General features: G+C 46.8%; 1 protein-coding gene across 1 annotated transcript in view; it reads right to left on the minus strand.

Annotated features, from left to right (window-relative positions):
• Positions 1 to 7,706: 7,706 nt before the first annotated feature.
• The window catches only part of Scd5 (stearoyl-CoA desaturase 5), a 126,194-nt gene continuing 117,607 nt past the window's right edge, over positions 7,707 to 16,293 (minus strand). Inside the window, 4 exon segments of the mRNA XM_021210338.1 lie at positions 7,707 to 7,891; positions 11,773 to 11,825; positions 12,443 to 12,610; positions 12,612 to 12,689. Of these exon segments, the coding sequence (XP_021065997.1) occupies positions 7,707 to 7,891; positions 11,773 to 11,825; positions 12,443 to 12,610; positions 12,612 to 12,689 (484 nt within the window).

A 16,293-nucleotide genomic window follows, 5' to 3' on the forward strand; every position in this document is an offset into this window, starting at 1 on the left:
GTTGGTTGGTTGGTTGGTTTGTTGTCGTCGGGCTACAGCAAAGGGTTTGGCTTCTGTCCATTAGATTTTGTCCCTTCCCTAGACTTTTAGCGCTAAAAGACATCTGACTGCTTTATCTGGCAGAGGAAATATGAAGACGACACAGCTCTGGGGCTATGATGTAAAGGCTCTTAGCCAGCTTCTCAGTAAGCAGAGCAGAAAGACTTGAAAAGGTTTGCTGGTTGGTCAGAGGGAATGCGTATAAGGCTTTATCCAGGTGGGGGTGGTTAAAAAGCCAAGTACTTGCATTAGCACAATGGGGTAGATGGTTGTCCTGAAGGTGGCTGGGTGTGGGGTAAGGCCAAGGCCATCAGAAGCTCATAGATAAGTAGTGCTACCACGTTTCAAATACTTCCCAGAGGAGATTTAAAAAAAGAATTCCAGGGCGGTGTTCAAGGAATTATTTTTCCATGTGTGCCAACAAGGCATTCAGAAATTCACACCAGCAGTAAACCTTAGTATTATCTGTGAGATGTTCGGTTTGAAGGCATGCAGAATGCACAGGAACAGAGCACTCTCCACCAAGATTGTGGAGAAAAGCCTGGGAGGCCTGGCAGTGGTCTGTAGGTTTGGAACATGGAATGCTTGCCGAGAAAGCAGCACGCAGCAACCAGCACTTGGAGCCAGCTTGAGGGTGGGCATGTGGATCTCCACCTCAGCTCACAGCGCCAGGACTGTCCAATCCTATCACTGTGTCTCAGATGTGGAGCTATGGGGTTCAGGGTTGCTCTGCTGGTCTTCAGCATTGCTTAACCTCACCCCTCCTCGCTGTTTTGATTTTTCTCTGCTTGGAACCCCTGGTTTACCATTGTACCTTGTGCTTTTGATGTCTTATAGGGGTTCACAACAGCTAAGGGTTTTTTTTTTTTGTTTTTTTGATAGGAAGCTTTGGACTAACTTGGACTTTTAAGCAATGCTGGAATTGTTGAGAAGTCTCTTAACTAACTGGTGACTGCTAAGGAGGAACCACGTGCATTTTATATTGTAAGATGGGAGACTTTGGGAGCCAGACATAGGATGCTATAGCCTGGATCTAATCTTCAGGCTGGGACCTTTTAGTAGTACCCAGACAGAAATCATGAGAAGGTGAGGAGAAGCTCTTAGTACTGGCAATACCAGGTGTTGTGTTTATAAAAAGATAAAGAGAGGGGGTATGTTCTATGGAGGTGTAGTCAGGTATGGGGGAAGGGGGTGTCTCAGCAGGCCCACTGAGGGACCAGTCACACAATGGTATAGTATAGAATAGAGTTTATTCAGGGCATGGGGAGGGGAGTTAAGAGGGTAGTAGAGGCAGAGAAAGGCAGAGGGTGGGGGAGTAGAGGAGAAGAGGCCATGAGCATGTGGAGAGAGGGGGGAAGAGAATGGGGAGAGGGGGAAGGGGAAGAGCAAGAGAGAGTGAGGAGGGGGCGAGCAGCCCCTTTTAGAGTGAGTGGGTCAGGCATACCTGGCTGTTGTCAGGTAACTGTGGGGTAGAACTTAGACAGAATGCTAACACCAGGCCCTTGAGTGACCAATGCCCAGACCCTGGGCTGGCAGGCACACTCAGAGGCTCACAGCTCCAATCAGAGACATAGGGCCTTCTACTTTGGGGTCTTAAAGCTTTTGATCTTTGGTTCTAGATACTCGAGAAGGAAGCTTACTGCTCTCTGATTATAATCATCAATAGCTCCAGCACTTAGCGACTATAGTAGCCCTCAGGTCCAGCACCAGGCAATGCCTGCTAGTGTTCCTACAAGCCCAGGGTATTGGGGTCCTCAACCCTTGCAGCATGTAGCTCCCTGGAATTCTTCTAGTGTCTGAGCCCATAGTTTCTTGTCTTCAGCTCTTCATAACCGTAGTCATTGACACCATCTCCACTTCAAGTCCCGACCATTCTCTGGAACTCTCCAGCTGTTCTCTCGCTGTGCAGCGATGTCACTGGGGCCGCCACGGTCTTTATGTATTACTGCCTCGGCTCACTCCACTAATGACAAAGATAAACCATAGTCGGGAAAAGCCGCTTGAGAAAAGCAGTTTATCAGGCTTGCTACTGTCCTCCCTGTATGTAAAGGACAGTTTGTGCTGATCACAGGAAGAGCTGCCTCTCCAGCCTGGGTGAAATGAGCATCAGAGTTCACTACGGCTCGTGATGGAGAAAGTCCAGAGCGAGCTTTCTGAAAGATCGCGGCTTCAACAGTGCCCTTCCGGAGCAGGAGTTAGGCGGCTGTGTTAGGGATTGCAGGAAGCTTCCTCAGGGAATCCGTGGGGCCTTCCTTCCGAGCAATCCGGCCCTCACTTGCTTGGCTAAAACTCTTTCTGGTCAAGGTACAAGGGAACAGCCGCCAATCGGGGAGTGAGATCAGATGGCTCTGGAGTCTGAGAATCTACTTTACATAAAGGTAAGATGAAGAGTAACAAGGTTGCTTCTACATTAACAGTGCTTTAACTATGTTTAGTGGTACTCCATTCTTAACCAAACACAGCCATACCTCACATGCATGTGTGTTAAAGCCATGGCACCCTCTGTGGTACTAATGGGAGGAGGATGGAATCAGGAATGGCAACAGGCCATGGGAGGTCTCCTGCTCAGTGAGGACATGCTCCTGAGGGGACAGTGGGGACCCAGCCCTTTTGTACCTTTTCTAATCCTGACTATGAGATACTTTTTTTTTAGTTTCATTTATTCTTGCCATGATGTGTCACTATGGGCCCAGAGTCTCAGGACTAACCAATCAGGGGTTGTGACGAAGAAAACTGTGAGTCCTAATAAATATTTTCTTTCTATAGGTTGATTATCTTGGATGTTGCTTTGATGACAATTCTTATTTTTTACCCATAGTTTGTGACCTGAAAAACCTAAGCACGTTCTTGTACTACTTTTACTCATAAATGGAGAAAGAGGTTTGTTTTGTGTATGTTTCTGTAAGCTATTTGAACCCAGTAATTTAAGAGTGTCCACCTCTGTGGGCTATGTAGATGAGAGCCAGAGTCAGGGACTGTACTACATACTAAACCCCATCCAAGTGGCCTGTTACAGGTCTGGAGAGATGGTACAGTGGTTAAGAGCACTTGTTGCTCTTGTAGAGGACCCAGGTTTGGTTCCTGGCACCAGGGTGGTGGCTCACAACCATATGTAACTCCAGTTCCAGGGGACCCAATGCCCTCTTCTGACCTCTGAAAGCACCAGGCTTGCACATGGTACACATACATGCATTCATCCAAGCAAAGCACAAGGATAAAGTAAGTCTAGAAAGAAATGGAGTAGCTTTTTGTGTGCAGTATTTAAGGCTGATTTAGTTCTCTGGATTTACATATACAGCAAAAGTCAAGGCCCTTAGTTTTTAAACTGTATCTTGAAGCCACAGAGACCGAACCGGCACTGTTGACTGACCCTCCTCTGCCCCTGCATGGTTGGTTGTAGTGGAAATGTGTACCTAGTCTAAGACCCTGACTTGAAGGATTGCGGTCCCTTATGTTACAAGTCACTCAGTGGTGGGGAACTGTGCAAATAGATGCTCTCTTTCTGCTTGGCACCTTCGGAAGAAAGCACTTTCCGATGCTACATGGCTAAGTGCCCTTTACTTCTGAAGGGGAAGTGAAGGGAGCGCCCGCCATAAAATCTGACGGAACTGTTCTCGCCTTTGTGTGCAGCAGTTGCAGGGCCAAGAAGAAGCCGATGCCCGGCTTTCCTGTCCCTTTACCTCAGCTGTAAGACCATCTACACAGCTGCCCAGACCAGGGATGTGAATCTAACATTTGGTAATAAAAATGTAACCATACCCCCATTCGACCGGGGCCCTGCCGATTTATCCATGGATAGCACAGGCCTGTTGGCAGAGAATGAAGTTCTGAAGCATTTCCGTCAATAACCACATTTTTGTGTTGCCTCGTATAGGAGAGAACACCGAAGGGTGGAAACATCAAGGTAGACTGGAAGTTGTGACTGATACAGAAAAATGGCCTAAGGCTTGTTTTCCTCAAAACCAGGATGAGAGCTAGAAGGGGGAGGGTGCCCTTTCTCAGGGCAAGGCTTTCTTAAAACTTTGAAACTGTGAAACAGTCATCATCAAAATGTGACTGGCTCCCCCTCCACTCATGGGCTCAGAGACACTGTGGAGGGCGGGCAGGAGGGAGAACCAAGGCTGAAGGCTTCGGCAGAGCCACCCACTGCTTTGCTGCCAGGCTCGCTATGCCCACAGGTGCCTGGGACCAGGGCTTCCTTCCTCATGCTTCTGATGTGGCAGATTTAGAAGTCAGGAATATTCCCAGGGGTGGGGGTGGGGCTACGGGCACAGATCTGCAGGGAATGGTGGAGAGAACATGGACAAAAAAACGTTCCAGTTCATTTATAACGCTTCCATGACGCAGGGGAAAGGGAAGAAAGGGGGTTTGAGGGACTCCTGAAACTGAAAACTTAAAAAAGGATCACAGAGGTTAGAGTGAGACGAGTGTTTCCTTCCTCGTTTTTCAGACAATGAGGAAACAACTATAATTCACTGTCCCTGTATCTGGGGACAGGACTGAAATAAAGAAAGGAAACTCACAAGTAATTCCCAAGCTACCTTCTCCATGAAATTCAACCTCTCTCCTAGCTCCCAACCGAACCAGGAAAGGTTTCTCCTCTGAGAACAATGAGAGGCGCAGGGAGGAGCCAGAGTTTCAAAGAAAAAGACTGAGGGGTGATACACAGTATTATGATTTGAGGGTGAAGTGTTCCCCAAAGACTCATGTGGCTTGGTGACCAGTCAGTGGGTTTGGAGGAAATGAACAGACTACAGGGTTCAAGCTGAGTGGATTCAGAAATTGATGGATTATGAAAATAAGGAGGTGGGACTTGGTTAGATTATGGAAATGAGGGGTATGGTCTGGTTGAGTTATGGAAATGAGTGGGTGGGCCTGGTTTGGATTATGGAAATGAGGTGGGGCCTGGTTAGATTATGGAAATGAGGAGGTGGGGCCTGGCTGCAGGATGTAGTTCACTGAGGACAAGACTTTCCTGAGTCCTGTCAGAGCCTCTTCCTGCCTCATTTCTGCCTCTGCCACTTGCGGTTGTTCAGCTGTTGGGAAAATTTTGAGTCAAAATAAAAACTGCTGTTTTAAGCTGTTTACTTGGATATTTTGTTTTTGGGGAGAAAGGAGCAACATGCGCAGTTGTTTGTCTTCTTCAGAGAGAAGCTTCCAGAGTACCTGTTTACAGCTAGTGAACAACAAAAGTAGGCCCGGAGGCTTCTGGTCTGTGGCCCGTTGCGCTACACCCCATTGTCCAGCTTGTGTCTGAGCCACGCCACTCACCCTGGGCTCAGTGCGACTTCTGGTACTGTGGCCAAGCACCCTGTGAGGTGCTCTGCTCACCTGCTCACCCCGTAGCTTTTCCTGGTGGGTGAAGCAGTGCTTCATCACATTTGGGGGAGGGATGAAATACAGATATTTCACCAAGCGTACTTAACTCCTGCAGTCTCTGTCTGTCTCTCCCAAGTAGACTCAACTATTTTTCTCTCAGTTTTGATCATTCGGGTTCCAGAAAGGGGTGGGTGCTACCTTAAGAAGAAGTCAGCCTCATACCTAATCCTGCTGGTGTATGTTAGGGCTGAGTGGCCCTTAGAGCCAGACTTAATTACCTTTTGCAGAAAAGGAAATTAGATCCAGAAAGGTGGGTTTTTCTTGAGACCCCACTATTGGCACCAGGTAGTAGGATGGGCCATACTATGAAGTACATTTGAGTTAGCTCCACCATCCCAGGCTGGCTCCGTGTGGTCACCATGGCATCAGGGTAAGGGGAGGATGTGACTCCACTCGAGCTTCTTCCCCCTGGAATGAAACAGATGTCTGTCAAGTTCTTCTTGGTGACAAGCAGGATCAGGTTCCCTTTTATCAGCCAATTAGTAAGTGCTAATTAGTATTAGCTAATTAGTGCTGGTATTGGTAGATGAGAAACAAGGAACAGCACCATGGGGGGCAGGGTAGGGTCCCCATTCTACAGAGATGTTCTGGCTTTCCCCCTGGCTGTGCCAAAGGGCAGATAGGATGGGCAATGCCTGGCTTCGAAGCCATCAGTAATCTAGAGTTTGCCAAATGTGAGTGATCACCAAGCATCCAGAGCTGGAGAGAACATTACCTAAATAACATGCAATTATTTGGACAAGAACACCAATGAATTATAATCATTTATTGTAAATTGCTTATGGTTCGCACATTTCTAAAGGCCAAATAACACTGTTAAACACCGCAGGATGAAGAACTTCATCCTAACTCCCAGTTGGTGTATCATGTCCTTTCCTAACATTTAAATTTTAAATCCTGTATCTCCCGATGTTATCCTAAACCTACTAGGTGCCAACCTGACAAAGACTTCCTCTCCCTCTCACCTCTAACACAGTGGGCGTCCACACGCCCTTCACATACAGTCTGTTCTAATTCAGAAGCTACATAATGATCACTTTATATTTTGCTGCAAAATCAATGATGGCCACATGCACACGACATATCTATAAACACTGATGACTCCAGAGGAGTTGTTGGTTATTAAGTATTGATGGCCTGGTGTGGAAAATTAATACACTTATTTAGTAGAAGTACCTAAAGTAACATGCATCAGTGGCTGAGATCAATTAGAATACAAATTGGGTGTATAAACATTAAGATGAAAGCTTAATTTGTGTTTAATATGATGTCTGGCATGTCTGAATTATACACCTTTAAAATGGTAATGGGAAGGAGAAAATAGGACATCTAACTAGGCATTGACTTACAGAGTGGGCTGAGCAGTGAATACATTCATTAAACTATATTTTTTGTATTTTTTTAAAGATTTGTTTATTAATTATATGTAAGTACACTGTAGCTATCTTCAGACACACCAGAAGAGGGCATCTGACCTCATTACAGATGGTTGTGAGCCATCATGTGGTTGTTGGGATTTGAACTCAGGACCTTTGGAAGAGCAGTCAGTGCTCTTAACTGCTGACCAATCTCTCCAGCCCCCCCCCCATTAAACTATTTTAAGATTATATTTATTGTGTTTGTACCAAGTGATCATGTGTATATGAACAAGTGATCCCCTGTGTGTGTATGTGTGTGTGTGTGCATAAGTGGTCGTGTGTGTTTGTACAAGTGTGTGTGTGTGTACATAAGTGATCATGTGTGTGTGCATGTGTGTGTTGCACGTGGTCCGCATATCTTCCACATGTAGAGGATAACTTGAGGGGCTCAGTTCTCTCCTTTCACTATGTGGGTCCCAAAGATCAAACTCAGCAAGCATTTTGACCACTGAGCCACCTCACCAGCCCCAGACACAATGTCTTTTAGAGCAGACAGTGGAGAATCAGGAAGTTATAAACAGTGAAAATAATACAAGAGCCATTTTCCATATCTTCATCTTTTAAACCACAACATAGCCTCCTTACACAACACATTTGAGCACATATACACGGCTGTTTGATGGTTCAGCTCAGTGACTGCATCACACGTTCACACTCTAATACCGAGTCATAGTTCTAATGCTGACTGATTTTTATCGTTAATAGTTACAGTTGACATTATCTGAGACAAATGAAGCTTTCCAAACCCTGTAGACTTCATCCCCTCCCCACCTCCTACCCCCTCCTACAAGCAACAAACAAGAGAACTGTAAGCCAACAGCCACTAGCTGGATGCTGAGAGTCGCCACTGTGGACAGCATTGGGCAGGCTTCAGCCACTGCCATCACCAGTCATGGCAGCCTCGATCATCTGCTTGGTCGCCCGTTTGTGGTCAGTGGCCAGTCCCAGGAGGCACGTGATGTCAATGAACCAGTTGGGTGGGTTGAAATTTAAGCCAAATTTGCTCACAGAGAAGTCAAAAGGAAACTCATGGTGGTAATTGTGGAAGCCTTCACCTGGAAGACAAAGTGTACCTTGACATCACATCATGGCCGCCTCCCCCAGGGCTGTTGTTAGCGTTTGTTTTTTAATTACTTTTTTTTTTTTTTTAGGTTAGGATACAAAGTAGTTTCACTAGACTTCTTCATTCATATGTATCATTATATTTAATTCTCATTTGCTCCACATCCTCACTGCCTTTTCTTCTACCCTGCCTTGCTCCCGCTGCCCCCGCTTCTCCTGTTAGTCTCCTCAGCTTTCTTATTGAATGCCCTCTCTCCCACTCCTTCCCCTTCATCCCTGAAAAAAAATCTCTGCTCTTCTAACGATCCCCTTTCTAGTTTCAGGAGTGGCGTGTACGTAAATGCACACACATCAGTGCACACACATTGTTTTAAATCTAGGCTCCACATGTAAAATAAAACACACGACAGATAACCGTCTTCCCAAGTTTGGCTCATTTGGATGTTTGATGACGATGGTTTTCCTGTGAGTGCCCTGAGCTCTCCCTGCTCTGTAGCTGCGTGGCATCCCACAATGTGTGTGTATCTCACTCCTTAGCCATCTGCTGGCGGACATCTAGACTGGCTCTGTTTCCTGAATGATGTTAACAGAACAGCATTACACATGGATGCCTGCATACAAGTTTTTTTTTTTTTATCAGGTTTTAAGATCTACCGCATTTAAGGCTGTTTCAGACTGCCTGTTTGGGCGAAAGACTTGGCTCCAGCCCTTGGAAATATTCACTGAGTTGTTAGACAGGCTAAGTTGGACAGGAAATAACAGCACCATTGTTCAGCAGCAACAGGAGATTAGCTCTTCGGCATCTGTGGCAGACAAGATGCTGCTCCTTCAGGGCTGCCCTTCTCAAGGTAAATGCTAGGAGGCTGACAGCAGGCCATTATTTTGACATAAGTTCATAAAAGGGAAATAGCCTCTGTGGGAGGGAGTGATTACAGGGACACTTCCTTCACACTCTGGAAGGGAGAAATGAGAATGTTCAGACAGGAGAGTGAATTAAAAAGCTGGCCTTTAAATATCCGGTCTACTGTGCAGAATTCCTGTCTCCCACTGATTTGTCTCCTCCTTGCCGTTCTTCAAGAGGCATCTTCATGGCAAATGAGCTTCTCTCATTTGATTCTCTTTGTTGTTCTTTTGCTAATTTTTTAAATAACAAAAAACGTGTGTATGACATATAAGTGTACATATTGAAAATGTATATACATTGTAGAATGACTAAACTGGGCTAATTCACCTATACATTCCCTCCATACATAGTTTTCATGGTAGAAACTAAAAAGCAACTATCAGAAATTTACAATACATTGTTGACACATATATCACCATATTATGCAATTGATCTCTTTGATTTCTTCTGTCTGATGGAAATGTGTGTGTGTGCATGTGTGTATGTGTGTATGAGAGTGTGTGTACATGTGTATATAAGAATGTGTGCATGTGTATGTGAGAGTATTGTGCATGTGTGTATATGTGTATGAGAGTGTGTGTGCATGTGTGTGTATATGTGTGTCTGTGTGTGCGTGCATGTGTGTATGAGAGTGTGTGTACATGTGTATATAGGAGAGAGTATGCATGTGTGTGTATGAGAGTGTGTTCATGTTTGTGTGAGTGTGTGTGCGTGTGTATGTGTCCCAATACCTCTCACCCTCCTTACATCTCCCAGCACCTAGTGACTCCATTTACTCCCTGCTTCTTTGAGTTTCACTTTTTGAGGCTCGACAGATATACAAGATGCTGCAGCGTTTGTCTTTCTGTGCCTGATGTCCTATGCCAAGTGCTATAGCCTTCAAGTTCACTGAGTCTGACAGGATGCCCTTCTTCACTAAGGCTGAGGAGTACTGTCTATCACACACTCACGTAGCATATTCCTCCACTGGTGGACATTCACTCAGTATCTTGGCTATTGTAAACAGGGCTTCAATAGACATGGAAGTACAACTGCCTCTTTCGCAAACATTTCATTTCCTTTGGATAGACACCAGATTGTAAGCTTGCTGGATCACATGGTAATTCTCTTTTCTAACTTTTTCCAAAATTCTTTCATATTGTTTAGCCTCAATGACTAAACCCTTTTACAAAGGAGGAAAGGGAGCAAGAGGGGAAGGAGGAGGAAGAGGAAGAGGAGGAGGAGGAGGAGGAGGAGGAGAAGAAGGAGGAGGAGGAGGAAGAGGAGGAGGAGGGGAAGAGGGGAAGGAGGAGGAAGAGGAAGAGGAGGAGGAGGAGGAGGAGGAGGAGGAGGAGGAGGAGGAGGAGGGGGAGGAGGAGGAGGAGGGGGAGGAGGGGGAGGAGGGAAAGGCACCTTTCATCTTTGTGCTAAGTCATTCTAACTAAGGTGAGGCACCAGCTCCTTTTGGTTTTCATTTTCATTCCCCATGATCAGATCATTTCCTTTTAAAGGGGCTTTATTGAGTTATAATTCACAGAATCTCCCCTTCTAAAGTGCACAATATAATACAATACAGTGACCTTGAGAATTTTCAATATTCCTCAAGAGACCCCCCACCACCGTTTCCTATGCCCCTCACGACTCCTTAGCTGGTCCCCTCTTCCCATTCCTTGGGCCTATTTTCTGTCTTTATAAATCTGACTGCCTTGGACAGCTTATGGATTTTTATTTGTTAATGTGCACTTGTGTGTGTGTAGAGATGGAGTTGAACATGTGCCTTGCCACACGTGTGGAGGTCAGAGGGTAACTTTAGGGAGCCAGCTCTCACCCTCTACTGTGGGTCCTGGGAATTGAACTCAGGTCCTCTGCCTTGCACAGCAAGGGGTTTTGCCCACTCAGCCTGTCCTGCTGTGGACAGATGATGTGATGAAGTCACACAGTCTGATGTACTCCTTTGTGACTGTCTGCTGCCTCTCGGCAGTGATTTCAAGGTCCACCCAGGCTGTCGCGTGTGCCCAAGCTTGAGTCTTTCCATTTGTGAATTCTAGTTCTCTGTGGGTGTATAACACTGTACGTCGCTCAGTTGATGACTTGGGTTCTTTTCCTTTGTTTAGTCACTACAAATAATGTTGCTATGAACACCCGTGTTTCTTGAAGACATACATTTTCATTTCTCTTGGGTGTAAGGAGTGGAATGCAAGCTCTCACCATGACCATTGTCACTCTGGAGGACCTCAGACCCCACCCTTACACCTTGCCTTATCTTTCATTCTTCATTACAGTTATTGGGGGTTTTATTGTTCTTTTTATTTTGTCCCTGGGCCTTCACTGCTGGCCTTGGTAGACTTAAAGCATTACATCCAGCTCTGTAGGACCTGTGTCTTAGCCATGCTGTTTGGTTTCCTGACCCTCATATGCCTGTCCATATAAGACATCACAGTCCATGCTGTCCCCACTTCTATTTGTGCCTGGAAATGACACATAATGTGGCTCCTCTGGTTATAGCCCACTAAAGACACAAGCTGAGAGGAGAAAGCAGCAGAGAGGAGACAATCCCTTCTGGGCTCCCTTCCTCCTGTCCCCTCCCGTTCCCTCCCATGGAGTGACTCCACAGCTAGAGCTCAGATTATCCCCCTCCTGTTGCTGCCATCAACACAGGTTGACAAGACCTTAGGACCCCCGGGATCTTAGTTGGATGGTTGATGAAACAGACACAGGAGCTCACCACCAAGTGGCAGAGACTGTTCCTACCGACTGTTCCTACCCTTCTCCTTCTGGCTTGGTCTCTGCTCGATGCTCAGCTTTACCAAGGAGCCAGCATTGCATTTGGAGGGGCTCAGCTAATATTTATGAGTTGCTTTACTGCACGCTGAGCAGAACGCTAAGGGCTAAGTACTAACTCCTATTATCCTCATGCCTCTCCGCTAACTGCTATGATTATCGCTGCTTTAAAATGAGGACAGAAACACACAGAAGGGAGAGGTAACTCACCTACGACCATAAAGCTGGCAATAAACGCAGTGCCACAGAGGGCCGACTTCGTGCTAAGCAGCTCCACGAGGTTGTGCATTAACTCATTTCACTCTCCAGTGACCCAGGGAGGAGGGAAGGGCTACCTACTGTCTTATTACAGATTAGAACCCGGAACGTTGAGGGCAGTGCCCAGACAGCAAGTGGACCCAGGATGAACCTAACTTGGAGTCTGTGCTGGCGTTACTCTTAGCTACTTGTGGTCCCATGACTCTCCTTTCTTGCCATTGCTTGATTGAAGACCTTATTTTCCCCTGACATATGATTGGATAGCCAAGTCTAGGATAGACAAGACTGAGAAACAAAGAATTGCTGCTTTTCTTCCTGTAGGAAAATTTTCATGATGAAAGTAACTATTATACCATTTATTGATCATCTTCCGTGCTCCAGGAGCTGCACTGTGCAGTCTGTGTGCTCTACAAGGGAGGCATTGCTCTTTCCTGTTGGACAGATAAGAGCATCATAAAGCAGAGAACTCGCCTGACTTGTCTCAGAGCTAGGATGCCAAGGCCAATGTTTAGTGTCTCTGCACTGCTCCACTCTCTTTCTTAGAGCCATAAACCCTTCCCTCCCACTAAATCCATAACATCTGGACCGCCATTCCTCTTCTGGCTCTCAATGCCTCACTCACCAATGCCCCCCCCCCCAGAGCGACAGTGGGTTCTTCTGAGGGTTGATATGCTTGTCATAGGGCTGCTTTCTGTACATGTGCACAGTGCTGTTGACCAGCCAGGTGCCACTGAGGGCAACAATGTATCAGAGAATGGGAGCTAAGAAGTAGGAATTCCACAGACTCTCTCCAGATGTACCAGGGCATCGGTTCAGGGGAACAGGAAACACATGATCTTATAGGACCTACCGTGCTGATCCTATAGGACCTCGCATGTTGATCTTACAGTACCTACAACGAGGAAGAATGCCATGCTGTCATCAGACACTGGACCTGTGGGGAGAGGGACCGTGAACCCACATGGTTACAAAGTGAGGCCATTAGCACAGTTTTGGGAACTGAGACAGGCAGAATGCTATAGGAAGTAGCCAGCCTTTTGGCATACTTTAGAACAATTCCCATGTAAAATAGTCAACACTATGCATCTCAGAGGAATGTTTATCCTGTTACCATGATCTGAGCTCGCTCCTAGATACTTCTCTACCAGTGAACCTGATAGTCAGGCTTACTTGAGTAAGTTCAAGAAACATCCAGCATTTCTTAACTAATTTTAGGTGCATGAGTCTGTATTAACTTAGATTGGTAAAAAGGCATGTGACTCCCCACTGGAGGTGTTATCTATCCACCAGATGTTACACTCCAAGTCAGCACAAAAATAAACAACCCGGGTACAACGGGCAGGTTGTAAGCCCAGCAGCACTCAAGAGGCAGGGGCAGGAGAATGCTGAGTTCAAGGCTATCCTAAATAAGATGTTGTCTCAAAAAATAAATAAATAAAGTATGGATTCAAGCATATAGCCACATAAAAAGTAATCAGTCAGTAGTAAGCTATTGAGCTGGGTGTGGTAATGCACAACTGTAATTCCTGCACTCAGGAAGAGAGAAGCTTGTGAGTTTGGGGCCAGCCTGGGCTATAACTGAGCCCTTGTCAGGAAAAAATAGTAAAAAGTAAAGAAGAGTGAAAAACAGCACCAAGAGCCATGGAATGTTGCTAACAGGCATTCTGACCCAGGGCCTCTTCTCTCTCCCCTCTCCCCTCTCCCCCCTCCTTTCAACCAAGCCTTCAAAGCTTCCTCTCCTAGGCCTGTTCTGACCATACCTTGCTGTTAACTAGAGTTCCATGGGCCTCTCCTGCTCAAGTCTCACAGCACAGCTAAGACAGCAATGCCCCAGTCGGGACCTCATGCCCTAGAGCCTCCCTGGCCTGGCCTCCCATGGCCGCGACTCTGGTGCGCCATTGAAGTGTGACTGCAGCCTGTAGGACTCAACCTCTTCTCAGAGCCTCTGCCTCCCCCCTGTCAACTGGCCAAGGAGCTAGCTAGCTACCTGCCAGCCACAGCTCCAGTTCTCAGAGCGCCACCCGGCTGCACCCTGTGTACAGAGAGCGCCTGCAACATGGCTTCCTACTCGCAAGAAACACCAATTGTGTGCTTTGCCGGCTCGCGTGAGCACATCCAGACAAAATTCCCTTTCCTGAGAAAGAGATGCAACTTACGGAGATGAACATGCAAAACCCAACCCAGCCACAAAACCCCAGACCGTTCTCATCCCGACAAAGCGGCAGCGAGCTCAATTGCAAAGCTGCGGAGCGACCTTCCGGGTCCTGCGAGCCATCGCGCTTCCACCCTGGTGTAGGTGAAAAGAGGGATCTCAGGGACCACGGGCAAGTCAAAGCGGGATGCTCATGTGCTGAGTCTTTATATCAAAAACTGCTATTCCCCAGGACTGTTCCAGAGTCCGCAAATCCATCCCTTACGGCCCAGATCCCTCCCCCACGCAGTGCCAGCCTAGAGCAGCTGTTCTGCATTTAATTACAGGCATTGGCCTCTGCTCCCCAGGACCGGCCAGCACTGAGATGATGGCTTGCTAGCTTCCTTCCTTAATGACACTCAGTCTGAACGTTCTTGCCAGCGGGCCCACAGACAATCTCCTGATGCCCCTCAGCAGGAGATCCCGGCTCATTTCAAACTCCTTTCTTCCATCAGTAGAAGGGAGGAAGGCTGGAGCGGGGCCATTGGTATCATCTGGCTTTTTGCTAAATGGGTTTTTTAATGTTATAAAACATCACAGAGCATTTAACTACTCCGCTTGGCTACTTCCTAGCTCTGTGGCCCTGAGTAGATTATTTCCTTGTGCTGAGCCTCAGCTTTCTCTTGTGTAAGATGCTGTACCAACAGATTTATTACATGTCTACCCTACGCCAGGTTCTTCCCTCATCACTGAGACTCCAGTGAAGTCAACAAACATCACTTCCCTCATGGAACAAAGGCAGCCCATGTGTCTGATATGTTCTGATAGGAAAGACAGATGCCAACCAGTATAGGTGAAACAGAGTACCTTAGTCATAAATACACAAAAGACAGTGAGGTAGAGGACAATATGATCTGCTAAGGGTATGAAAAAGGCATCGGGGGAAGGTCTGACCTATACTGTGGTTTCAGAGAAGACAAAGAAAGTGAGAGGCTACCCATTTGGCTAAGTATGGTGGAGGAAACTCCAGCAGAGGGCTCTGGGGACTTCAGGGAACGACTGGAGGGGAGAGTGGACGAGGCAGGTGATGGGACCAAGGAGACAAAGGGAGACCAAGGGAGACCAAGGGGGCCAAGTAGGAAAGAGATCTTGTAGGGACTGTGGCAGTAATCCAGGTCACTAAATGTGGTCCAGGGGAGTAACAGAAATGGTGATTAGGAGTGGTTAAGTTCTAGATCTATCTGAAAAGCCCGGTGACTAGATTTGTTTAAAACTTTAAAAGCCTTGGTGTTGGAGAGAAGAGACGGAGTCAAGGAAGACACCAAAGGTGCAGATGTTAACTGACGTGGCAGAGGGGAAGAGGAGCTGACGAGGAACAGCCCTCAGGCCAGGGAAGTCGCAGGCACCTTCTGTAAATTTAGTCAGGGACTAAAAAGCAGCTTGGGCAGGAAAGGGTTTGCTTTATCTTACAGCTTGCAGTCTAGCATGGAGGTGAGCTAAGGCAGGAGGGCAGGGCGGGGAACCTGTATGCAGAAACTGATGCAGGGAGAGAGCTGTTTACCAGCTTGCCTCCCGCGGTGTGCTAGGCTCTTTTCTTACCTAGGAAGGCGGTACCCACAATGGGCTGGGCCCGCCCACATCAAGCGTTAATAAACAAAATGCCTCTCAGACACACTACAGGCCAGTCTAGTGGATGCAGTTCCTCAACTGAGAGCCCCTCTCCCCAGGTTTGTCTAGGTTTGGATCAAAGTGACAAAACCCAACTGTGATAGATGTTATACAACACTGTGAATGGACTTAAAGCCATAGAAACGTGTACTTTTAAATAGGTAAAATGGGGCTGGAGAGATGGCTCAGTGGTTAAGAACACTGACTGCTCTTCCAGAAGTCCTGAGTTCAATTCCCAGCACCCACATGGTGGCTCACAACCATCTGTAATGGGATCCAATGACCTCTTCTGGTGTGACTGAAGATAGTGACAGTGTACTCATATACATTGAAAAAGGAAAGATAAGTCTTTAAAAGGTAAAATAATAAATATTGTCATCTATATTATCACAACAAAAAAGAAAGACACAAGGAACTATTTTCTACAACATAAAAGTCACAGGGACTAACATGGTTTCTTGTTTCCCACAGTGACCCCTGTTCCACCATCTGTGGCTATGACCAGAGCCTGTGAAACAGAACTGCTATCTTCAGCTGGCAGATCAGGAAGCTGGGCGGGGCCTTGAAGATGTTATGGAGCCCATGTGCTAACAGGTCTGGCACTTTCCTTTGTTTAAGCCAGTTGAACCTAGAAGCACACAGTAGGGACACTGTCACATGCCACCTCAACCCCT

Source organism: Mus pahari, chromosome 13 (assembly GCF_900095145.1).
Source record: "Mus pahari chromosome 13, PAHARI_EIJ_v1.1, whole genome shotgun sequence".
Classification (NCBI taxonomy): Eukaryota; Metazoa; Chordata; class Mammalia; order Rodentia; family Muridae; genus Mus; species Mus pahari.